Source organism: Sceloporus occidentalis, unplaced genomic scaffold (assembly GCF_023333645.1).
Source record: "Sceloporus occidentalis isolate IW3139 unplaced genomic scaffold, rSceOcc1.0.p SCAF_37, whole genome shotgun sequence".
NCBI classification, from domain to species: Eukaryota; Metazoa; Chordata; class Lepidosauria; order Squamata; family Phrynosomatidae; genus Sceloporus; species Sceloporus occidentalis.
This window is the reverse complement of record NW_028317017.1, coordinates 8,991,469-9,018,818: the sequence shown is the minus strand read 5'-3', so window position 1 is coordinate 9,018,818 and position 27,350 is coordinate 8,991,469. Positions and strand designations below refer to the sequence as shown.

The 27,350-nt window shown below is 38.3% G+C and overlaps 1 protein-coding gene across 1 annotated transcript; it reads right to left on the bottom strand.

The window, feature by feature from the left end:
* Positions 1 to 26,933, bottom strand: LOC149297810 (AP-4 complex subunit epsilon-1-like). The gene is made up of 21 exons (XM_089488241.1): positions 26,808 to 26,933; positions 25,908 to 25,979; positions 23,859 to 23,982; positions 22,101 to 22,174; positions 21,630 to 21,751; positions 19,659 to 19,818; positions 19,317 to 19,483; positions 18,523 to 18,596; positions 18,268 to 18,390; positions 18,080 to 18,189; positions 17,322 to 17,461; positions 15,533 to 15,645; positions 13,509 to 13,627; positions 12,842 to 13,144; positions 12,033 to 12,147; positions 8,207 to 8,339; positions 7,091 to 7,346; positions 6,273 to 6,665; positions 6,004 to 6,194; positions 3,492 to 3,649; positions 1 to 161 (listed from the first exon to the last, which is right to left on the bottom strand). The coding sequence occupies exons 1-21, from the start codon at positions 26,931 to 26,933 to the stop codon at positions 1 to 3; spliced, it is 3,234 nt and encodes a 1,077-aa protein (XP_089344367.1).
* Between the last annotated feature and the right edge of the window lie 417 nt (positions 26,934 to 27,350).

Here is a 27,350-nt window from a genome sequence, read left to right as displayed (position 1 = left end):
CTAGAGCTCCTCTAGTTCTTTCTGGCACTGGTGGACTAATTCTTCTGGTATGCCAGTAGACGGGGATCTGCACCATAAAGTCAATATTCCTTCTCGGAGGCAGCAGTGCAAGAGACAAGGTGCTAACTGGAGCAGTTGGCATGCAGCAATTCCTTCATCACCTTAATAGAAGAAACACAGATTCATTAAATCAAGGAATTATATCACGTTCAAAAATTTTCAGTAAGCACACATAGCTCATCAGTAAACACACATACTTTTACCTTACAATTATTTTATAATCTTAGCTAAGGCTCTCCGAAGGCAATAGATTCATACGATATTAGCTTTATGGATCAAAACGCATAAGGCTGTGATTAACATTTAATAGGATAATAAAAAAAATATGATTACGGCCATTCGTGTCTATTTTAATAACCAAAAACTTAAGGGTCTTGATTACGTTCAACATTTCAGATACAACAATGGTGAATCAAGATGTATGGTGGTAGTGGGAATACATCAGTCAATAAACAAAGCAAAAGAACAAAAAGTTACTTTTTAATTGTTGGCAATAAAAGTTAACATTAGCAGACAGAACTGTTTTGATGTCGTTAGAGGGAATACGCTTATCACAGAACTACACAAACAATTGGTTGCTTTAGGTACTTGTAACCATTAGAGCTGGCTTTCAGTCCTTCTTTATAATAGTTATTAGTAAAGGTTAAGTCCTATGTATTTTTACTCTACCTCTTCGTTTATTTTTTGTTTGTAGGTTATGATCCATTAAAGGGCTCATACAGTGGAACTCTGCCTTAACACTCACTTAATGCATGTGCAGCAAGTCTGCACCATTATACAAGAGGCTTGACACCCCCAGGGACATAGCTTTGTATATAGCATCGTCTTTTCACATTTAATATTCCTTTCCAATATTAAAGAAGCATATTATATATACCGTATTGGCTCGGATATAGGCCGCCCCCGTATATAGGCCGCACCCTAAAAGTTTGGTGCTTTTTTGAAAAAAAACTTTTTCTTTATAGACATGCTGCCACTCTGTCCCCCCCCCGAGATATGCTGCCACTGTCCTCCCCCCCCCGAGATATGCTGCCACTGTCCCCCCCCCGAGATATGCTGCCACTGTCCTCCCCCCCCCCGAGATATGCTGCCACTGTCCTCCCCCGCCCCCCCGAGATATGCTGCCACTCTGCCCCCCCCCCGACCTACCAGAGCAGACTCCTGGGTATCTTGTGGGGCCGGCGGGGGACATCTACGCAATACGCGTATACAACTTCCAGTGCCGGGACTCAGCAGATGTGCCGGCACCGGAAGTTGTGTACGCGTATTGCGTAGGTGTCCCCCGCCGGCCCCGCAAGACACCCGGGAGTCTGCTCTGGTAAGTCTTGGGGGCAGAGGTAAAACGCATCGTGCGGACGGTCACCGGCTGCGGTGATGCGGGTAAACAACCTCCGCAGCCGGTGACCATCCGCACAATGGGCTTAGACAATCTCCCGTGCAGGCACTCCCCTCGTGGGAAGTGCTGGCAGGGGAGGCTGTCTGAGCGTATCAGAGAGTAGGATACGGGTAGGATACGCGCCCTGCACCGCTGCGGGGATCTGTATCCTAACCCTGCTGCCTGCCCGGCGCCCGGAACTGCATGTCCCGGGTGTCGGGCGCTAGACTCCGAATATAGGCCGCGCCCCCACTTTAAAGACTTAAAGTGGTGGGAAAAAGTGCGGCCTATATTCGAGCCAATACGGTATATATATATATATATATATATAATGTAAAAGGGTGAAGCCGTATTAGTCCAGTAGACACGATGTCAAAAAATAGAGTATTGCAGAGTATGCGGTGATACCTTTTTTATTGGACTAACATAATATTGAAAAGACAAGCTTTCGAGAGTTATCCTCCCTTCATCAGGTCTGAAGCAATACTGATCAACATGATTACTGCACCTTAGAATGAACCTGCACCGAAGCTCCATCAAAAACCATGAGGAAGAAAAATATTGCACCCCGGTAGGACATCATTTCACACAGAACAATCACTCCATCCAAAACCTAAAAATTAAAGTACTCAAAGGAAATTTCAGAGACTCTCAGGAAAGAAAAACATTTGAGATGAAAATGATTACACATTTTAACACCATAAAAGAGGGACTTAATGTGGATTCTGGTTTCCTTACACACTACCAGAACTTCATATGAACTTCATCTAGTCATCCAATGTCTAATTGCTGTTATCTTTGATGTTTTACTGTGGTTATTGGTTCCCTAAGTTTATTTATTCTGTCCCTGGGTTATCTCTCTACCTCTCTGCATTTCTCACCTCCAGACCTATTATTTACGACCCCCCCCCCTTCTCTTATACCATCACTTGTTTTAAGTTGTAACCTCTATCATGTTGATTAGTATTGCTTCAGACCTGATGAAGGGAGGATAACTCTCAAAAGCTTGTCTTTTTAATATTATGTTAGTCCAATAAAAAAGGTATCACCGCATACTCTGCAATACTCTTTTTTTTGACATCGTATATATATATATATATATATATATATATATATATATATATATATATATATATATATATATATATATATATGCATTTACTTGTGACAACTAAAATACACAAGACTTTTCAAGGCTGCAGTGTTAGATAGATCACAGTGGTTAAGTGCGGCAAAGACACACACTACAGAGACAGAAACGCCACTATATGGACAAAAGTATTGGGACACCTAAACATTATACCAACAGGTAAATACATAGACATTAATATGTAGTTGCATCCATCAGACTTTCAGATGGTGAAGCTTGATTGATCACTCCAGAGAACACATTTCCACTGCTCCTGAGTCCAGCAGCAGTGTGCTTTACACCACTCAGATGACACTTGGTATTGCGCATAGTTGATCTTTGGCTTGCGCGGAGCCGTTCAGCCACGGAAACTCATTTAATGAAGGTTGTCTACCGCTTTGTGGTTGAGCCATTCCTACGACTAGACATTTCCATTTCACAATAATCGTACAGTGGACCAGGGCAGAAATTTTACAAACTTGTGATAGAGGTGGCATCCTATGACACTACCATGTTTAAAGTCACTGAGCTCTTCGGTACAACCCAATGCATGCATGGAGATGGTTGACTGTGTGCTTGACTTTATACACCTGTAAGCAATGAATGGGCTGAAAATGTAATAATTAGGACGGGTGTCCCAATACCTTTGTCCATATAATGTATGTCTCTATGTAAACTAGTAAATATGTAAACTTGGCACCCATGAACCATGTTTAATATTTTTGAGAGCTGTCTGCTGACAGCTGGTTCACTCAATGTTGTTTACTACAACCAGCGTTTTATCACAGTGTACTCAGCATGGCATAATAATAAGCTGATTGCATGGGTCTTGGGGAGGCTTAACAAAAAGGATACCCAAATATACTTACATACATAACGCATATTAAAAAAAATTAAGAAATAAACAAAAAAGAGCACATCGCTTACCTACAACTTCCACAACATGAAGATTTAGCTTCTTCTGCAAGATATGAAGAACTCCAGACAGAGATTCCCGGACAGGATTTATCTTTATTACTCGTTTCACATCATTCGAAAGAGAGAGCCATGTTTTGCCAAACTCTTCAGTGGAAATCCTCAATGGCCTATATCAAACAAAAAAACAAAACGGTTTCTGTTTTTTATTTACATTCTAACTATCAAAGAACCATTACACATTCAGTATAAACCCAAATGGAAACTACCTTCCAATAAAACAAAGTATTTAACGCTGATACATAGAAATTGTTAAAAGTATAAAATGGTTCATTACAAACGTCATTAGATTTCTAAAATCGCTTTTTCTTTTTTTTCTCTGTCCATAATTTTCTGGCTTGCATTTTAGAATAAGGATGCTTGGCAAAGTCTCTTAGAAAAGTGGGTCCACTAGCAACACCATTATTTTGGGGTCTTGACGTAAGAATTGATATGCTGGGTATTCACCAGGCTGAATCTGTATCCATGTATCCTTGCATTAGTATGCTCAAGTCATATAGCCTTTCCAGAGCAAATGGGGCTGAAGTTAGAGAATATAGCCAAATGGCCGATGTAGTATGCAGGAGGCATGTCTGTATTCATCAGCCCTGTGGCAAGCAGGGTGTTTGATGCTACCACGCTCACGAAGGACTGGAGCTTAAGTATACTTGAACTTAAGGTTTATGTCAACATAAGAAGTGTTCTCCGTCACTGTGGACACCTCTACTGGCTTGGCAAAGACCAAGCTGTACAATAGAAACACAAACTGTTTCCAAAGAAGGCCACATTTCAATCACAGAAACATGTCATGGCAAGCCCTGCGTAACTTAATTAGTTTGGAATAATGAAATAAGTTCTCGAGTGTGATTAAAACATATTATGTATGCATTGAAAAAGCTCACTGGTTGAGTTATTTTCCATGGAAAAAAAATATTTTTAACTCCCAAGTCCCTCCTCGCCTTTCTCACCGACAGTATCCCTAAAGCCATATTTTGCCTTGAGATGTTTACACTTTTGTGTTATTTAACTGCAGCTGCCGCACTCACAGCCAGTCTTCTAAGTCATTCATTTATACTTCTAATTTATAAATTCGCTTGTTCCAAAGGGAATGTCTATCTGGATCCTTTTCTATGAGGGCCAGTGTCAAATGCCTTCCGGTAATCTATTGCTCCTTCCTGGCATATTATTTTAGTTACCCAGCCAAATAAATACAATAAGTTAGAACTCCATGAAGTAAAAGCCACGCTGTGTCTGATCGGAAACATCACTTACATCAAGATATTTAACACTTATTATATTTAACAGGGTTTCCCAACTATTGCTGTAGGACTTGCTGGTCTGCAGTCAGCAGTCTTCTCTGTGTTTTCGATCTTCTGGATTTATTCATGTCAGGTAAATAATTCTTGGTGAATCTCATCAGGTCCGTTTGATTTATCTGGTTTTACTTTTATCTATTTTTTTATTCTATCAGGTGTTCCCCCCCTTCACCTTCCTCTGCAAAAAGTTTCTTATTCCTTGTTTATTTTTCTCCTTTCACTTATTTATCTAAAATAACTGGGCAATTTTCTCCCGTGTGTTTTGGTACTTCAAATAATGTCCGCATTTGGAGTCTGCTTATGGTTCCTAAACGTCACCTTCTTTCCCCATATATAATATATATATATATATATATCTTCCACACACACATCTTCCTGCACACGATATACTCGCTTGCAAACATCTCCAGCACTGGCGCTGGAGGCGGGGGTATTCAGACCCCTGTGCGCATGTGTGAAAAATTATTTTAATGGGAGTACTTAACTGAATGACAGCTTCAAGCAGCCAATCAGTGTCAAGAATAGCCTGATGACTGCTACTCCACCAGGGCAGCCACCTCCTGCGATTTATTAGATTATTATTATTTATTGTTTTATATAGCACCATTAAATTCAGTAGCGCTGTACAATGGGTAGCAGGACATAACAAGTAGTATGTAACATAAATTGACAGAGACAACAGGTGAGGAGGGCCCTGCTCAAACGAGGGTTTTAGAAGACGGCATATTAAATTAATATTTTTTTACTTTAATATCCATTCTATTTTACAGGGGTGTCAGGGACATTAAACTATCCCTTTAACATGCAACTCTCAGAAACATTTTGTGATGCTAACACTAGAACTGTTAAAAAAAATAAAATATATATATATATATATATATATATAAGTAAAATACTTTTGTAAACCTATGTCACCTGACAGTAACAATGAAACATTACGGCTTCCATAGACATATTTCAGAAAATAAATCAGATAAAAAGATGGCCTCTTTTGCCTCATTTAAAAAAACAGAAAAACATAATTATCTTAGAGGAAACAATCATGGCTTCTACCTTTATCGCAAAAGGGAAACAAAACACATAGCACATATTCTACTAAGGTTGCAAATACATTAGAGTAAATATTATCCTGTTTTTAAGATGCTTGCAGCCGAGCAAATGCACTATACCTGATAAAATCTTTCAGAACACAATCTACAGAGAAGTTGAGTTGATGATCCCCCTCCTGTTGTGTGTGATAACTGAGGCAGCCGGTTAAAGCTTCTTTGGTGCATGGCTGGGACATCTGTACGCTACCCGAGCAATGGTGCAAACTGTGTGCCTCTAGCTGTGATACTTGGCAAAGAAGACTCTGAGAAACCTAAAACAAAGACATTTACTGGATCTATGTAACTGCAACAGGGGCTCATCTTCACATACTAATCATTATAGGACTTACCATAAGGTTTGGAGGCTCTTCCATTGTCAATTTGATATTTTTTATTATCAAAGGCGTCTTATTCACAAAGGAAAATGAAAGCAGCAGACTGTCATCTTTCCATATTTTACACAAGTGCATTGTCAGCGATTTACTACCCACGATCTCTGCGATTGCTGAGTGGGGGTGCTGAGAGAGCTCTGGAGGCAATGTAGGTGTTAGCAGCAAGTCATGGCCAAGAGTTGAGGATTCTGAAGGCAAAATGACATCCAGGTTGGTGTTCGCAAACATAGATGTGAGTTTCCCGTCAACTGCATCTTCCTCTAGTCCGTACGGAGATTCTTCCGAGGGTAATAATAATTTAGCTTTCGATTTCCTTTTAAACTTCTGTGTGGTTTGCTCTGCTTTACCCATCTGCGTGGAGTAAAAAAGCCTACACATAAAAATCTCCAAATGATTCATATAAACATGATCACAAAAACAAATAGAACGTCATAAGAATACTTAAGTAAAAACTGAGAAATGTGCAATTACCATATGGTTATATGATAGTTATTAGATACTGTGCCCTGTGCAATCAGGCTAAATTCCCTAAACAAGGGACTTTTGATAAGAATTGTATGGTATTTAGTATGGTCATATTTTGGCAGATATAATGCCAGCTTTCAGCTTTATAATCATGGATATACTGACCAGCATGCTTCTGTACCTAACCTTGGAAGTGAATGCCAGCTAAATCCTTAGTTTGGCACCTAAGCCCATTAATTTACACTTTTAATTGGACTAAGCACCCTGAGGCATGTGGGATAATAACCTTTCAATAAGTGATTAAGACCCACCAGACTGACAGCATTAGAACCAAGTCCCACAAACAATGTGGAGGCCAACTGCTGCCGTTCCCTCTCTTCTTCAGTCAAGGATGGAGTCAACGGGTCAGAGGGATTTCCTGGGGGCTTCTCTTCATCACCTAATGAAATATCACTCTCCACGGGTGGAGAAATATGCTCAGGCTTAGCCACTTTATTTTCCTTCTTCAAGAGGTAACCTTCCTTTCCCCACAGTTTTTTCACATCACGAAGCTTAAGGTGACTTTCTCTAAAAGGAAGAGGAAAGGGCATTTTCATATGAAGAGTAGCTTTAAGGAGACATTAGCACATACATGATGTTCTATTTTCTCCTAAAGCTCTAATCACAAAAGCCTTTTTTATTCAGACATTTCACTGTGTATGGTAACTTTCAAAAGCAGTGTGTTTTTTTCATCATATTTCAATTACAATATACAAACTTATACTTGCCTAAATCATTATTTCTGGGAAAAGTGTGAACATTCAACAGAACTCGGCATAATATCCCAGTATATGTGGTAGGAGCACATTGGTGAGTAGAACTGTCTCAATCCTCATGCAAGGCCAATAATAAGTGCAAAATAAAGTTTACGATATGATGCTTGCATAATTTTCGACTTATATATATATATATATATATATAGCTTTAGATTTGTATAGATTATTGTATATAATACAGCTAAATATATATATATATATCATTAGAGCACCAAGTTCACATGGGGGTTAACGCTTGTAAAGCACAGGCCCTGACCACCGGAAAATTGCGACATAAGCCACTGAATAGTCATTTGGCAGGATAAACTGATAGAATGAAGATAATGTAAAAGACCAGCCAGGCTTTACATCATTTTCATTCATTTTAATTGAACTATCTGTACACAGGCCAGGATACCCAAATATCCCTGGTCTGCTTGTGGCCCCTGGTGCCTTGAGTTTACTACCCGTGCTCTAAATGGCTTTGTACAGAGGTGCCATCTCGTGGCAAGGTAATTACATAGTAAGATAAACCAGCGGTTGCACCGGAATTCTGTTTTTACGTGCCAGATTAAAGGCACTTGCAAATTGACTTTTTGAAGCTTCCTTTTGGTTTTATTTTACATGACTTACTCCTTTTGCCCAGTTTCTGCACTGTTCCCGGAGACCCCAGACACGATAGAGATTGCAGAAGGTGAATGCCCATCAGCAGCACCAACAGAAGGCAAGCCAGAGAAACAGATCCCATACGGCTCCAAGTTCAGGGCTATGAGAAACAGAAGGGGAAAACGTCTGAATCAGCATAGAAAAGAATTAGCCTGCTCTATTTATATCATTTTCAGAGTTGATACAGAATAAAAACATAGCTGTAGAGCAGAACTGTGTGATCTGTATGAGGGACGCTGAGCGTGAGAAGAGGGGTGATCTTGTCCGATCTTTTTTTTTTTAACCATATGTTTGCTAATCCATGATACCCCTTTTCCATATTTGATGTAACCACACAAGTAAGACATGATGATTTCTTGCTCAGGACAAGTATGGTTAGCTTTTAAAATCATAGAAATACACAAAACACAATAAAAACAAATTATTAGTGTTAATATATATTAAAAAACAATTCATGATTACAGTAGTACCCCACATACAAAGCTTTTTAATGTTCTAGAGGGTTACATGCATCTCTTACATATTACCCTATATTGTTTTTTATTAATACTATTGGCTTAAGGCATTTGGGGATAGACAATTTGTTTAGTGATTTTTTATTAATTTTTCATTTATTTTCCATTTTTTGCACTGTTCCCAGTGCGTTACGGAGGTCTATGGTGGGGTGCTCTCTTATATTTTACATAAACCAGTGATGTCACAGTGACTGTAATCCCTATAATTTCTTTTCCCCTCTGATCTCTCATGTGCTTACTACACTGATCAGCAAACATGGCTCCATTCCCCTGCATTTCTGATCGCAATGTGCATGATAAGCCAGCAGGGGGAAACAATTATATCACAACAGTAATACAGCAATACTGGCTTCTGCTAACAGTCAAGAGTTCAGGTTGTGATTTGCAAGATGTCCCTGCTGCGGCTAGAAAGTTAGGACCTACAGCCTAAGGCTAGGTTTCCACTTGGTTTTTTTATGCTAAAAACGCCCATAAAAACGCCAATAGCGCCACCTGGCGTTTTTTTAGTGGAAAAACGCAGCAGCCAGATGTTAGCTGTTTTTCAATAGGAAATCGCAAAATGCCATTTCCACTTGGCGTTTTTCTGTCTGGCGTTTTTTCAGTCCTCTTTGGCGTTTTTCTGCTTTTTTGGGCTCTGTGGCAGTTTTTCAAAATCGCAGCATGTTGACACTCTGGCGTTTTTTGCAAGGAAATCTTGGCGTTTTTCTCCAATAGAAGTCTATGGGAGAGAAAAAACGCCATGAAAAAGCCATGTGGGTTTATTGCCTTGGCGTTTTGTATGGCGTTTTTTCCACAGTTACAATGCAGAGGATGGACCCAGTATCTGTGTGTCCTACGAGAAATAGGCTGGAAACAAACAGTTTCACACAAAACAAAGTTCATATTGAATTCTACACCATTTGGAACAAACATGCCATTACAAACAAACATACGCGACACATCAACTGGATCCTGCGTGCCAAAAGCAACAGCAAACAATTTGCACCATCATTTGGGGCCAATCTTCCCAGAGGAGCAGACATTCGGAATAAAGCAGGCCTTACAAACCACAGAAAAGAGACAAAGGGGTCTACCAAGTAAATGACATCGAGGGCAGATACTTGCCATTTATCCTAATCCCTTTTAGCTGGGTGAAACTGCTAACTTGTAAAGGCTGGAAAAACTGCCTAAGGTCAAAAAAAGCAATTTCCACAGAAAGGCTAAAACGCCAGAAAAAACTCCAGAAAAAAACGCCAAAACGCAGGAAAATGCAGTGGCAGTTTTCTTGGCGTTTTTCATCAAGAAAAAAAACGCAGGACAAAAACCCAAGTGGAAACCTAGCCTAAAGGGCGTCCTATCATGTTTTTTTGCGGACAGCCCTCTACATCCATACTGCATTAAACGGTTAACCTCTAATGAACCATAGCAATATTCATTCACACACTGTTTTCAGCTTTATCCCCTAGATGGTTATCTTGGGAGCAGGGCATATTAGTCACAACTAGTTTTGTCACACGCTTTATGTGAAATGTTCCATCTATAAAATTAAAATATAAGAAGAATGATTCCATACACACAAACTGCTCATTATATTTTAATACCTATAGGTTGTGCTACAATTTAGTTATTTATTGCAGTAGGAGATGATTTGTGTGTTTTGACTCATTTTCTTATGTTTTCATTTTGTTACTTTTAAGGGTGTTTTTTTTAACCAATATAAGGCAATTCGGGATATTAGGCTTGAAGGTGAACTCAACAGTGTAGCACCACTACCTGACTACATTAAACAGTAGGCAGCGGTACAATATATAATACAGTTTCCAATTCTACTGTACTTCAAATGTCCTGAATATTTGTAATTTCAACAATATTCCACCAGAGGACATCACTTGCAGAAGAGATATTTTTACCGGAGGTCATTGCAATGTTAGTCACATTATTAAGAGTCTATCCTCTTACACAGAAATTGTTACCCTGATGAAAAGTCTGTCTTCCCATCTGGTCTTTGTGTACGACGTGGCTTTGGACCTCATGTAAACTCTGGATTACCTCAGAGCTGGCCCAGTTTAGACATTAAACACTTGTTCAGAGGAGTCACAATCCGTTTTAAATGAGCTTCCCGACCTAGACAAGTACATTTTCCTCCATTAACCCAACTTCAGCAGCTTATACCATCTTTGCCAATGTCTGATAATCAGATGAAAAGGAAAGTGTCCATGTGCATTTTGGAATAGAAAAGTTCAATATCTTGGAAAGGTTTCGAACAATTTGAGATCCTCGTTTTAGGAGTCAACTTGGTGCAGGGCTGAGCACGATTATTTATTCAAGTCATTGTATAAGTGGAGACCTCTTGAAAAGAGGTCATGTTACTAGCAACCAGTGAAATTGCCCTGCTTTTGGTAGATATGGTGTTAAAAGCACACTCCATACATCCTATGCACTCTAAACCACCCATATGCACTTGGCCCTTTCCACACCGCTCAGCTAGATGCCTTGGAGAAGATGTGTTCAGCCAAACGCACCTTCCTGCACGGTATATGTTCACCACCAGTTAGTGCTGGCACTGGCACAGGTGAACGTTGCATGAGGAGACCCCAGTGCTCATGAGGAGACCCCAGTGCGCATGTGGAAAGTGCAGCCATTGGTTTCAGTAGCATGAAGTCGGATCATGGAGAGGGCAGCCTCTCCTAAGTGCTTTAACTTTATTTTCTTCATTTTGGAAGAATCCATATTAATGAACACAGATTATTTTAATATGTTTTTTTTTTCTTTAGAAGGGGTTAAAGAGACATTAGACTGTTCCTTCAAGTTTACAAACTCGGCAGTAGAATCTTGTTTTTTACATAACGTCAGTGCATGTGAACCGCATCTCGAGAAACTTTAGCAAAACAAGATGATTTTAGATGATCTTCTGCCTACCACCACTAATCAATTAGTACATCTTTTACATGTATTTCATCATGAAAACATTAAACAAAATAACGTATTGCTCAATCTGACCCAGTGGAGAGATCCATCTAACAGTGACCATATATCAATACAACTGGGGTCTAGAAAACAACAACTTAAATGCAACACATCATTTGCTGTCACAATGCTGAAATGTAACTCTGGGTGACGTTGTTCCCTTTTTTGGTTGTAAACTGTATAATATAGGTTTTGCCCTGCCTGTTCTTGTATCTGACATTACAATTTCTTAATCCGTAGAGTGCGTCAAAATCCCTTACAGGTTAGTAAAGCATACAGAATACTTCAATTGACGCTATGTTTTGTCTACATAGAGAAATAGAGAAGGGTACCTTTTTCTCTAGACATGTTTTCCTCCTGCCGTTGGTGATGAGGTTTGTAGGGCGCTGCACCTTTACCAAGCGCATCCGCTACATATCCATCCAAGAAGGAGAGAGAAGCATCCACCTAGAACAACACAGACAAATTTTATTTATTCCACAGGACCAACTGATACGTTGCATAAGACGTTGAAGAGTTCATATCTGCCCAACATTCTACCACTATGATGCTGGCTAATGCTATATATTTGACCTTTTTTGATTAAAAAGGATGATGTGTAAAGTGACAATTCACTGCATTTTGAGGACTAAAAGAAAACACACTTGTCCACATCATATGTGAATGTGCCGATGTTATATCTTACATAGAAAAAGACTGAAAATGCTATCTTAATGTTATTTCCGGATTGATGGTTAATTTTCAACCATCTCTTAAAGGCCTTCAAAACTAAATCAGGCAGACTATACGGGTCAAACGGTTCTAATGCGACATCAAAGTCTGTTTCTAATTCTAAAACTGTCAACCTATAATACAGTCGCTAATTACTTTATACCTAGGCATCTCCCTCAAAGCTTATCTGGCACACACTTTTCTTAAGCCATACGTCACCGCGACTGAAGCCATGTATTAAGTCGCTTTCTCATCCAGGAATTTACATCTTATATTCCTTGGGAAGCGTAAAGAACATACAAAAGGCTGTATGTCCCTGCGCATTTTAATCATGTTACTTCGGAAATAAGCTTTGTTCTGAACATCTGTACAGCTCAAGACTTAAAAATATCCTTCAATATATTCAGACCTATTTTTTTATTTTTTTTACCATTAACTCTTTGCAGCTGGAGTTGAGTGGGAACAGTCTCTGCATGAGTGTGATGTCCTCCTGCAGTGCTTTTAACTCACAAGCATGCTGCCTCATGCCTGGGTCCAGACAGGTGCTATATTCCTGAATTAATTCCTCAGCCGCTGATGAACGCGGATTAAGACCAGCCAATTTTGTGACTGCAGCCATAACCCAGACTTTAGTTTCAGAGGTAACAGAGTGTTGTTGAAGAATGGCAAATAGTTTTCTCATTACAGACTCCATAGGTCTGTTTTCTGCCAGATAGGCATATTCTCCTAGCACCTATAATAACATGAAAAACATGAAAACTCAACGTATTGATACAATACTGACAATTAAAAGAACTGCACGGAACATTATGTGGGGAAACACAGTTTAAACGCTGACAAAATGGCTGTGGGGTAAATGAAAACCATAAAACTTTAATGTAAAAGATTTTTGCAATTTATGTAAAATGAAGTGGAGCGATGATCTTCGTAAATCCACTGCTAGCATATAACAAATGAATAATTGGAAATTAGGCCACCTGGAACGCCCAATTTATATGTCTGCGGAGAAGCCTGCTTCCTAGACTAGGCACAGAGGCTCTGAGATACGCTTCATACCCCCAGAAGAAAGACAGGATTTTGGTTAATATCTTCCTCACCCAGCTGATAACCTGCAGGAAGCGCTGAGGATAATACGCATTCTCTGTCTCCAGCAAAGCAAGATAAGACTGAACTGCATAAAGTTTCAAATGGCCATCCTCCTTTTCATCATCAAAACCTGGCAAAATGAAAAACAGTATTTTTTTGAAAAAAAATATTTCCAGAGGGCATGTCCGATACAAAGGCTCTAAGATACTATTTCTTACAAAAAATGTAAATTGCTTCACACTTTGAACTATGAAATCATTTGGCAAAAAAAAAAAATGCATACAGTACTGTGCATAAGTTGTAGGCAGGTGTGAAAAAACACTAACATAAGAATGCTTTCAAAAATAGACATGTTAATAGTTTCTTTTTTTTTTAATCATTTAACAAAATCTAAAGTGAGTGAACAAAAGAAAAAGCGAAATCAAATCAATATTTGGTGCGACCACTCTTGGCCTCCAAAATTTCAGGTACACTTGCACAAAGTCAGGGATTTTGTAGGCATGTAGTTAGATCTACTATTTAGGCAAGTATACCAAACAGCGGCTAATGATCATGAATTTAATATGTACGTCAAACACAATTATTAACAGGAACAGCTGTGTTGGTTGCTGAAGACGATTTAATGTCAAAAGTCATACATCATGGCAAGCCTGAGCACAGCAACAAGACACAAGGTAGTGATGAGGACCGTAGTTCCAGTTTCGACCAAGAAACTTGCAGCAGATGAAAGACACATCATGCTTACTACCCTTCGCAAACCGGAAGATGTCCAGCAGTGCCATCAGCTCACAACTGTCAGAAATCAGTGGGGCCCTGGCACACCCATCTACTGTTCAACTATTAACATGTCTTTTTTTTTATTTTTTTTAAAGCATTCTACCTTAACAGCATTTTTCACATCTGCCTAAAACATCTACAGAGTACCGTATACTGTAGTGCAAGGCTCCAATGACCACCAATAGAAAAGCTAGGAGTCCCTAAACCCAGATGAGATAAAAAGATACACTTAACGACTTACCAGAGTACGTTTTCATAAAAGAGAAACAACAACAGGTATGAATCTATTTTACTAATATTTTACAACGAAGTCATAAGCAGAGCACTAAAATAACTGTCAAAAGTGATAGCTAACATCCTGTGTTTACCTTGTATGTCACCCTATGGTCTGAAGTCTGATAATATCCAATACAAGTACTATTTGAATTAAACAACTGCTATTAATTGTTCTTGCAGTTTGCTGGCTGGAGAACAAGAGGAGATGTGTATAAGAGATTTTGATGCAAATTTTTTTTTAAAAAAAGTTATAAGAATGTCTTGTTTATTTTTGCTGTTTCATTAATTATATGTTGCTTCAGGTAACCTACATCCTTTCCTTATACCAACTTCTCAACTATAGACACCTTATTGGATGAATATACGAATCTGTCTCCCACTCATACTACTTCCAAGTTATGATAAATCAAATCCTACAGACAGACCACATGTTTGAATATGGTTATTGAGCAGCAGCTAATATGTATTCTGCAAGTATATTTGGTCCAAATTTGGTATAAATTGTTAAATATCTTATTACCTTGATTGAGACATGGTAAGTAATAGAAGGGGAGAAAGATTTCTTATGACTAAGAGTTAAGCGCACACATATCGATAACTGGTTTTATATACTTGGCAGATTTCCGAATTATTATTACTTTATATATAATGCTATTATATTCCGCAGCAATGTACAAAGGGTAAAGAGGACCTAAAAATTGTATAACATAACAATTTCACTTACAAAAACAAGCGGAGAGGAGGGCCCTGCTCCAACAAGCTTACAATCTAATCTAATTACGTAAAACCAATTCTTTTTTGCAATTCTCGATGTATAAAACACATGACCTGTATCCTTCTGCATTTGAAGAAAGTCAATGTCAGATGAATTAGTGAGGACAATAGTAAAAAGACCTTTTTGGACTCCCATCTAAAATGAATAAATCCAAAGCACGAATGTAAATGTAATATGTAATATGAATGACATGGCCTCCTTCCTTACCTTCCGCCAGGAGCCTGAGGAAGTTGTGAGGAATATCTGGGTGCACCACATCTCCTCCAATAGAGAAGACCACATTCATGGTCTGGATAAACCACTGATTGTTTGGGGCATATGTGAGGACAATGTCAAGGAATACACCATGTGTTTATTATAGCATACTAGCTAAAAATATATATACTTTAGTAATGTTTAGGCTAGGTTTCCACTTGGTTTTTTTTTGCTAAAAACGCCCATAAAAACGCCAATAGCGCCACCTGGCGTTTTTTTAGTGAAAAAACGTTGCAGCCAGATGTTAGCTGTTCTTCAATAGGAAATCGCACAATGCCATATCCACTTGGCGTTTTTCTGTTCGGCGTTTTTTCAGTCCTCTTTGGCGTTTTTCTGCTTTTTTGGGGCTCTGTGGCAGTTTTTCAAAATCGCAGCATGTGGACACTCTGACGTTTTTTGCAAGGAAATCTTGCCGTTTTTCTCCAATAGAAGTCTATGGGAGAGAAAAAACGCCATGAAAAAGCCATGTGGGTTTATTGCCTTGGCGTTTTTTATGGCGTTTTTTCCACAGTTACAATGCAGAGGATGGACCCAGTATCTGTGTGTCCTACGAGAAATAGGCTGGAAACAAACAGTTTCACACAAAACAAAGTTCATATTGAATTTTACGCCATTTGGAACAAACATGCCATTACAAACAAACATACGCGACACATCAACTGGATCCTGCGTGCCAAAAGCAACAGCAAACAATTTGCACCATCATTTGGGGCCAATCTTCCTAGAGGAGCAGACATTCGGAATAAAGCATGCCTTACAAACCACAGAAAAGAGACAAAAGGGTCCGCCGGGGCGTTTAAGTAGAACTCTACCAAGTAAATGACATCAGGGGGCAGATACTTGCCATTTATCCTAATCCCTTTTAGCTGGGTGAAACTTCTAACTTGTAAAGGCTGGAAAAACTGCCTAAGGTCAAAAAAAGCAATTTCCACAGAAAGGCTAAAACGCCAGAAAAAACTCCAGAAAAAAACGCCAAAACGCAGGAAAATGCAGTGGCAGTTTTCTTGGCGTTTTTCATCAAGAAAAAAAACGCAGGACAAAAACCCAAGTGGAAACCTAGCCTTAGACTTCTAATTCAGCAGTGAGCTATCACACCACAAAAAAAGTTTATGGTGGAAAATTTAAATGCAGAGGTTTACCAGGGGTGATTTTTTATTTTACACTGTCTGAAAATCTGATGAAATTCACACTATTTAGTGGTTTTCAGTTCCGAGACTTCACTAAACATTGTAAATCTCTATCAAGCTTAGCCATTCTTGGTGGAGAAACTTACCAGTGTTGACCATTCATAATAAATAATGAGGTGTTACCAAAACAACTCTCCTTTCAATGAGTTAAGTATCTGAGCTTATCAGTCAAAACGATAGAGGACCTCTGCATTAAAAAGACTAAAGAAAGGGCATGGTAGCAGGGTTGATGGCACTTTTCTAGATAAATGAAAAGTGTAATCATATAATTCCTAACTATGGCAAATTAGGAGAAATGTAAAGAAGGCTTTTGTAAATAGATATTATTAATTAATATTAATATTTGGTGCGACCATACGATCAACATACAGAAAATACTTTTCTGGCAAAAGGGAAGCATCAAGGTTGATCATATTTCCAACTAGAAGTGATATAAATGATAAATGATGTCATGGCCCCCACTGGTCTGTTCACTGCCCACTTCTATCATTTTAGATTGTAATCTGTTAGTGTTTAAGAAGCTGCAGTGAGCAAAGCTAAACACAAAAGGATATTTTTCAGCAAGGTCTGCAATCTTCCCAACAAAAGTGACTATTGTGTACTCATCTTTGCTCTGCTTCAGATAATCTAACATTTTCTCAACTATGACAGTTACATTCTGACCATTGGTTATTCTATACAGCAGTTCCAGTGTCTGTTATGAAGAAAAAAAAGTAAAACATTAACTTAAAAGGGAAATTGTCCCCCAAATAAAGCGCGTTGGAGAAGAAGATAATGCATTATTTGCGCCCTGCACACTCACAAAGGGATCTAGGGGGCATGAGAGAAACATTAAACACAACATGTTAATGTACACTAGAAAAATAGCAAACCATAAGAAAAAGAAAGGGAAATAACATATATAATATTATATAAGGGCAAATAATGGCCTCGTGGGAGGCAAATTGGCAGATTTAAGATAAATAACTCCATCACTAGAGCCTGCTGTAAATGTTTAATATGCTTGCATGTTTCTTAAGTGAAACGTCATTTCCATTGCTGGAACATTTAAACACTACCAGCTTACAAAACATTGCTGATTTATATTATACTGGAAAAACATGAACAGGTTTGGATATAATCAATAATGTTGAAGAAAGTTGATTTAATGAAAATACTCTTCTCTGTTACTGGAATAAAAAATACCAATTCCCTATGATTAGAGTACCACTGCGCTTTATCAGAGACCACAATACGACAGGCATTAACTGAATTAATAAAGTTAACCGAGGAATCCGAGTAGAAGCAGATCATTTTCACAAAAACACCTTACCTCTCTTTTAATGATGGGGTCAGAGTGATCTAAGCATTCGATTATAGTCATTTGATGCTGAAGTGCCAGGTTGGGATCCTGCTGAATAACAAATGTGAGAGCTTTGAGTCCTGCAAAATAAGACAACATCAGCACCATCCGAGCTACGCTAAATTTGGGAGAATAGGATGCTCTTTGGGAGTCCTTACCTAAATACTTAAGGTTGATCTTTGGAGAAAGAACAAACTTTCCAATGCATTTGGCAGCTTTTTCAAATAAATCCGATTTGGGGTAGATTGTATATATTGTTTGCACGCACTCAAACAAAATGGCTGTAATGGAAAGGCAGGGAGACCACATTAAAGTCTGCTTGGAGAGCTTTTTAAGCGACAGTCTTGGGTTACACATCGCAACATGATTTATAATACATAATTTATGTATGTGAAAGTCAGAAGATAACATACCATAAGTGATATTGTGATTTATCTCTGCTCGCCTTAAAGACTCGTCAAGTACATCATACATTAATTCACTGGATCTAAAAATAGAAATAAATAGTTAATTAATAGACTTCACCCAGTTTGCATTTCGTATGTAGTGAGCAAGGTGTAATAAAAACACCAGAAACAGGAGACTTCTATACAAAGAGCTATCGTTCTCCTAGAGTCTAGAATTTACTAGACCAAGTCTGGTTTCAGTATCGACTAACTTGATTTAAGGAATACACGTAGAGATGGCTTTTGAAATACATCATGGCCACATCTTAAGTGAGCGCAGACTAAAGAGGGCAAGTGTTTCATATACGAAGATTCATCTTAATAAGGAAAACAGATAAAGCTGTATTAGTCCAGGAAAAGATTACTTATTCAAGCTCTTTCAGCTAAGGGGCTGGTTGAGGAGTATGGGAGATGTAGTCCTGCAGCAGCTGGAGGCCGCAGGTTGGACGTCCCAGACTTATAGTATCAAAACAAAAAGAGAAGGAGTCAAATGAGCATTTGTACTCATCAACTAAAGATCCTAGAGGTCCTAGAGGTTTCCATGGCATTTTTTTCTATGCTGGTCCAATAAAAGGTACCACACCTTCACCCAAGCACTCCATATCAGAAGACATGTTTTTTTTTGGGGGGGGGGGGGGGGGGTATATATTTTCTAAAGCAAAATATGCTTTATACAGCAGTTCTGATGTCACAGCTCAAAGTATTTTCTAACACACAACCTACAGACAGCTTGCGTTAAACAATCCAATAATAAATATTACCGCAAGTCATCTTTTCCTAAGTGTCTCAGGATCCTGAGAAGTTGTATCTGGAGCCAGGGTGCAGGCACACTATGATAACTGAAATCAATTGGTAGTTTCCCTCCAACAACCTGCTTCAGAATAGTAACAAAGGAACCTGTTAGGTCCTTGTAGCCACACGGGTTGTCCTGTATAGGAAGAAAAAAAAAGTTAGTATACTTATCTGAATACGAGATACAATGAAATACGTTATAACTCACTCAAGTTACCTGGTGATTGCTGCAAGCTGTTCATTTACCTACCTCTGGGCCAAGTAAGTCAATTCAAGGATTGGAAACTTGGTATATTAGACTCAGTGTTTACCTTGATCACCTGCAGATAGATATGCAGAGAGGCGGCCATAACTCCCACGTCCCTGTCACACAGCGCCTTCCGGAACTTCTCGTGGATGTGCTGAACTTGATTGGGTGCCGTCAGGTAGAATTTATATAATGCTAAAACAGCTTTTCTTCTTACTATTTCCCTAGAGACAAACATATTTGATGAAAAACTGTTGTTACATTTGAATTAGAATCTTAACGTTTATAAATATCCTGTAATATGCAAAATGTAAAAAAAAAAAATGCTTTTATGAAACCCGTGCTCTCTTTGTGTTTCGCTTTTACGCCATCCACTAGTCTGTCCGGTGAATACAGACTCATTCGAAAACTAAAACCACCAGAACAGATTTTAGCCATTGGGGACCAATGCAAAACTGAAGGGCCATGAGGAAATGAAAAGTTGTCAGTGCTGCTAAAATACACTATTAGCAGACAGAATGAGGAGCCCAAATAAAAAAAAAATAAAAAAGACAATTAACAATTCCAATACATATCTTCGGTTTGAACACTTGGTAGCTGTGATGTGTGACGTGCCATATACCATATGTTTTGTTTTTTCTTTAATAATACTTTTTATTAGGAAGAGTTTTTTTCCTTTTTTTGACAACAAACATAGTCATACAAAGACAACAACAAAAAAAAAAGTATATAGATAAATACATAAAAAAGAAAACAATACAACGGTAGTTCTTATAAAATGTATCTAACAAATACATTAACTCTTTGCAGAGTGCAGGAAGGACATATGGGGTTTTTTGAGAGGGCAGGAGTTGTATCATAAATAGTCGTTCGGGGTTACTGAGAAAAATGTATTACAAACTACGTATGATTTCGTTCCACATATTTTTAGATTTCGCCGATGAACCAGTAATCCAACTGACTTTTTCTTCCATGGTTATTTGGTATTTTATCTGCGTTACTAATAATTGGTAAGAAACGTCTAAGTCTCGTTTCCAATGTTTAGCGATGATTTTTTTTACTGCTAAGAAACAGTGGGTCGTGAGGGTCTTTTGTGTCAGAGATGGCCATCTTTGGTGCAATAAGGCTTCTATTGGCTCTCTTTTTACTACAATATTTGCAGTTTGTTTTAAGAAATCGAAGGCTGTATCCCAAAGATTGTTAATTTTTCTACATTTCCACCACATATGTAGATAATTGCCTCCTTCCAGTCTACATCTCCAACAAATTTTTGATTGTTGTGGATATATATAAGATAGCCTTTTGGGGGTTAAATATCAGGTGTTACATAGCTTGAAATGAGTTTCGATTAAACACAAGTCTCTTGTAGTCTTGGAGATGTTTTTAAAAGCATTATTCCATTACTCCGGGTTGATCTGAACCCTTTTATATTTTTATGCTTTTTTACCTTATCATCATCAGCTTGGAGGGCATCAACCATATGTTTTAACAACATGTCTCTCTTAGTCATAAAACAAGCCAAATCAAGCCATTTTCTGCCTAAACATTTAGTTACTTTATGTTCGGTTACTTGAAGAGGAGAATATCACGACAAAGGAGACACATTCAGTGTTTTGGCTTTCACAGCTGGGATTGAGGGTGATATAAGCCTGAGCTGACGTCAGATGCACTGCACATGGAACTAGGGTATTGCCACAAACACATTTTGATATTTTTGTGAGAATACGGGATTGAAGCAATCTGCAGCACAAATATTTCCATAATTACATTGCGCGCTGCATCACATGTGACACAATCAGCGCCGTGTTCTGATCGCCAAGAGGCTTCCAAGCCGCAACAACTAGCTTCTCACATCGCAGCAGATCACGGGTAAGAGTAAATGTGTGACATTTAGAACTAAATGTTAAAGTTAATATTCATGAAACATTTTCTACGAACATATTCCGAACAACCATAGGACAATACCTAAAGCATTTTAACGTACGGCAGGAGATCACCTTTAACACCAAATGCGAGAATCTGTATTTTTGCTTACTTTGAATGCTGCAGTTTGTCTTCTATCAGAGGCAGAGCAGCTGGAATCATTTCCCGTGGGAAGATCTGACTGACCACAGTGAGTGCCATGCAAACTTCAACAAGATTGGTGCTTTGTAGGTCCTGTCCATGGACAACAAGATACAGAAAAAAAGACATCAAGAGGTAGTGTTTCCCAAAGACGAGTTTGGGTACCGAGCATGGTCCAAGATTAATTCTTCACACTGGAGGAACTTACTCCAGGTGAGCCAGCTATTTTTGAGCCGAATGCTAAATATCAAATCTGTAACCCACTGGTGGAAACCTACATGTAGAAGGTTAAAGCCTTCAAATCATAGCAAACGATTACAATTCTTGTTACAATCACCCAGATTCAGTCAACTAAGGGTGATGTATGTATAGTAATGTGTATTGTAATATGTAACGTATTCTTAACAACCATGATAAACCAAATTTGTTTTTTTGCTTTTACCTTTAGTACGGTATTCACTAGCAACAGCAGCAACTCATGGTTTTCATGTAGGAACAGAGACACTGCCAGATAGCCTGCAAACATAAAAGGAATTATCAGTGAAGGAGAACACTGCCTTTAATAAACATAATAATAAGAGTAATCGCATATATAAAATCTCAAATGTGTTCCACAAATCCAAACAAAATATCCTCAATCTAAATCTAACTGCGAGGGCCCAAATGCCTCAATACACACAATGATTTCTGCTACATTTTTAGGAGGTCTATGCACTAAAGCAAGCACTTACATGTATGTCTACAAGAGATTTGTGGTTTTAATTCATTAACATTACTAGACATTGGAAAGGTCCAAACCCAGTAAGCCTCTGCAGCAAGAAGAGATGGGTTAGCCCAAGGGTTGACAAATTTGGTTTGGATCATGGTGCCAGCCAAAAATGTAGGAGTCCCCTTAATATAAAATATTATATACATCGTTATTAAGCAATATGTCCCACTCTAAAGATAATTTGCAATAAATAATAGAAAAGGTATTGATCGATATATAAAATATTTGGGAAAAGTATATATTAATGATTATCCATTTAATAAAGAATTGATAAATTGGTGAAAACATGAACCCATTTATTAAGCTGATAAATAAATGGGGCTTGCCAGGGATGCCCCTTTATGGTGCATAATGAATTACTTCAGCTCTCGCTTTAGTGAATAGACTCCAACGTGTTAAATAAAAACATGGAAATTCATAGATTCCCATGTTTTCTAGCTGCTACAATACCTGTAAAATCTTACTTTCATAGATCATTTCAGGATGGCATCAGAGGATGGTTTCACAAACTAGTCAAATACCACAACTGATTATTCAACAATGCACCCTTAACAAAATCAGAATATGCATCCCTAGATAGTACCTGGCTTTACCAAATACCATTAATATGTGGAATTTAGTATTTCCTGAAATATCCTTCTGTCATAACAGAAGTACCCGAAAGGGTAAAGAAACTCAGATTTGAAAACTTTAAATTTGAGTGAAGTGCCCGTATCACCAGAAAACCATGGGGAAAAGAGTGATAAGCTGATGCACTGGGTGTAAACTCTGTAGTAGGTGGATTAGTGTTAGCTTTATGAACAAAATGGATAGGGAAGGCATTAACTGTGTAAGGTTAACAATGGCGAGGATACGGTATTGGGTGACATAAGAGCATTTGTTTTCTGCAAAAAAATATTGTTCCCATGTCTCTCTCTCTTTATATATATATATATATATATATATATATATATATATATATACACATATATATATTAGACAAATCTATACAGTCTCTCTTGCCAAAGTATTTATAAGGACCTAAAGATTACATGAATAGCATCTTTGTCCCACAAGGTGGCAGTAGAAAAACAATAGCTAAGACGCAACAGATTTACCCTATATGACTATAAGTATGTGGACACGAGCCCGAATTATTGAGTTAAGGTGTTTCAGTCACACTCATTGCTAACATGCATATAGAATCAAGCACATAGGAAGAGCTTACAGCGTTGGTGCGAGAGAATGATTTAAATAATAATGGTGCTTGTTAGCTCAATAGTGCGTTTGTCAAGCAGCTGTCAAAAGAAAGCATTTAGAACCCACAGCTATACATATAATGAACATAAAACTTGTTCTAATGTAAAACACCAATAGGATTCAACCTGATTAAAGCAACAAACTTAGACATGCAATTCTATATGCGACTATAGAATAGAGATAGATACATACCTATTCTTTTCTCAAGTAAATTTCCTTGTTGGGCCAACTTGATGGCGTGAATGTATCCAAAAGCTGCTTCATACCCCAACATTTCACAGTAAATGAGCCTGACCATGCATTCTTTCATCTGTCTCTGATAAAGACACCAATGAGATTATTGAAGACAGCAAGCATAGACCATAGAAGTATAACCACACATTTAGGGTCTTTTTGGCCAGAGCTAGAGTATAGTAGCTTAGAATATACCTTCTGGTCTTGTTATTAAACACGAAGGGTTCACGCCAGCTGAGACAAAGTTTCTTGGCTTTCTGTGAAGTTGCTTGCGTTATAAACGTAACTCAGCTCAGTTATATGATTGATTGCTAATAATGTTACTATGAACAAGCTTACAAACGTATTGTTGCAGAATCCAGGTCTTCAAAAAGAAACGGGGTATGGCTACTGCCTAGTCAATATAGGTATGGATATGCCTTGGTCGGAGTGCTATTTATTTATCAGCGTTAAAAAGGATGTCTCCTCTTTGTATTTGTGCTTAAAATCAGTCTCTTACAGCAGACTGCGCAGTGCGGTTTAGCGCCATCTCTTACGTGGTGTTCTAGACCTTGAGATGGGGCGTTAAACAGGCTCTGTACACATTGGTACTTGGTGCCTCCCCATACAAAAGCTCTATTTTACTTCCTTAAAGTATAAGTTCTCAACTACAATTTCATTGCCTGGGTGTATAACTCAATTGGGATATCCCCACTTCTTAATTCTAATGCTCAATTATTTTGCTGCTGTGATAAAATCTGAGTAATTCTCCTTCAATCTTGAGTACCGTCCTCCAGGGAAACCCCTCTGAACACTGCAGGGATGATGACTGCTGCAATGCAATGATGTAATTGGTTACTCTGGATTTATGACACAGGCAAGTTGTGACTTTGCCCATTTGACCCTTTAAGGATACAAAAATCTAGGAAGTGCATTAAATCTTCATGTATGACCTATCCTATTTCAGTTAAATCCTTCTACCGTAGTTACAAAGGTTGGTATGGAGTCTGTCCATATTAAAAGGACATCATTTGCATAGTTGAAGGGCGGTACGTGTCCACGGCAGTTCCTCTGAGCTGGCGGAAATAATTGGCATTAAATAGGAAACAGCTGTGCACAACAGGGATTTTTTTTAGGGTCACAAGAAATTTTATGTGTATGTTACGGATGTTCTTTATTAAGAAAATATTCTACAGTTTTAAGGCCAATCTCATGCGGGATGGTACTGTGAAGAGACACCTCATTCACACTTGCAAGGTATAGATTGGTTTGAATAACCTTACCACCAATCATTTTAAAAATATGTTTTGTGTCCCTTTCCAAAGAATAGCTCTTAGCTGACTTGTATTAAGTCTTAGAGGCTCCTCCTTAGAGGTTCAAACTCTGTATCTTAGTTTGAGCCGAGCTGTTATGAAGAATTTTGAAAATATAGAGGGCTTCTGGTACTTATGTTTACAAAATGTGAATTCACGTTGTTTTAATTTTATTTCTAGCTGAAACACTTAACATATTTCAGTCCTGATTTTAGTTTAGTATTCATTGGAAAAAGTGAAAAAATGTAATCCTTAGCATCGGTTTCAGTATGCTATGTTGTTGATAAACACCTAAGTTGGTCCCACCCAAAAAACCTGGGTCAGTGTTCATGGACAGGCCTTGTGTTATAGTCCATAAAACATATTCAGCAATGAGAATTAAAAACTACTTAGCATAAAGGGTTATTCTCAAAAAAGTGTGTATCTACTTCACTTTATTTAGTTCAAATGAGTTAAAATGAATGGAGAAGTGTCATGTAAACAAAGGGGGTATTTCTCTTAATCGCAGAGGGGAACAATTATGCAAACCTTATTTTTAATAAAAAGCGGTACTTTAAGGGGCTTTATCATCATTGCACAGGACAGCTATGGACAATGGGAAGCTTTAGTGTCCTTGAAAACTAAATGTTACATCATGTTTACTATTACAGAACATGTACAGATTCACTTTAATAATGACAGAAAATACATGGAGGAAGCCAGTGTGCTCCTTTACCAGAGTTGTATTTGGAGAGGCAACCGTTGCTTTTAAATTGGAAAGTTCTTGTTTAATTAATTTTTCTTCTTCCTGAAAAATAAAACATCCATATTAATTAGTATAACCAAGCAGCTAACACATGATCTTTTCTTCTAATAAAATAAACCTTTTGATTGATTTGATGTTAATATAATGATTTTTATTATAGGTTCTTGAGCCTTTCAAACTAGGAAAGCTATGAGCATGCATTGACTTACAAACTCCATGTTTCCAGTGGGAGCAGCAGATATAACATTATGAGAAACTGAGCTTTACATCATATGTAATTGGCAAATTTACAGATCAAAAGCCAGGTACATACACACATACAGACTGAAAGCCAAGCACATACATACACAGACACATATACAGACTGAAAGCCAGATACATATACACATACATACATACAGATCGAAAGCCAGGCACATACATACACACATACATACAGACTGAAAGCCAGGTACATACACACATACAGATCGAAAGCCAGGCACATACACACATACATATACACACACACCCTGACACCAGCACACAGTGACAGGGAAGCACACTCAGATACTGACCCACACAGCCACAGCAAATACTACACAGACCTACCTCCAGACACATAAAACACACCGAATGCATAGAACTCTCAGAAACATACCGAATGACAGCTACACACACTTATACCCACACAGACTCACAGCAAGGCACACAGACACATCCAAACACATACAACAGGCACAGAAAGTCACCCTCTGAAACGTATATAGGCAGCAAGCCATATCCATTCACAGACATTGCCACAAACTGACAGAACAAGCGACATGCTGTGAACCCTCACAGTGACAGGCAAGGGCATGCTCGGTATAACGCTGTAATGTGTCACCGCACCTGTCTAGAACTAAGCGCCGTGATGCTCTTGATTAGACTTCCTAGTTTTGAGCCAGCCCCGGGTGGTGAGTCCTGAAGGAGAAGCCCGGGAAGAGCTGTCAGCGTCCGCTCCACAATCTCAGTCATTTTCCAGCTCCTTCCCAGCCAACAGAAACATCAACAACCGGCATCATCAGCAGCTTCCGGTTTCATTCAAATCAACTAAACTTTATCGAGTGTATTGAGCATGCGTTGCAATTACCAGAATTTGACACCAGATGGCACACGAAGCACATGAGAACGTCACAAACGTTATCTAAGAAAAAGCATTTATTCTGTCTAATATTGAGCTAAATATATAAGAATATCGGTGTGATTTATATGAAATAATAACTAACTCAGACCTCTATAGTGAACTATTGAATGATATGTCTCGAATGCAAACATCTACAAAATCTATGTATAGCCTACAAAGATCATATTTTCACTTTAAGGTTCATTGTTGGGCTATTTTTCAATTACTGTAAGGTTTATTTATTTTATTTGAAATATTAACCCTTTAAT

Coding starts and splice junctions, on each gene's coding strand:
- LOC149297810 (XM_089488241.1), bottom strand. CDS start 26,933: ATGACTGAGATTGTGGAGCGGACGCTGACAGCTCTTCCCGGGCTTCTC. Junction 13,628..15,532: donor CCTCAGGCTCCTGGCGGAAG/GTAAGGAAGGAG, acceptor TCATTTTGCCAG/GTTTTGATGATGAAAAGGAG. Junction 6,195..6,272: donor AAGAGCCTCCAAACCTTATG/GTAAGTCCTATA, acceptor TCTTTGTTTTAG/GTTTCTCAGAGTCTTCTTTG.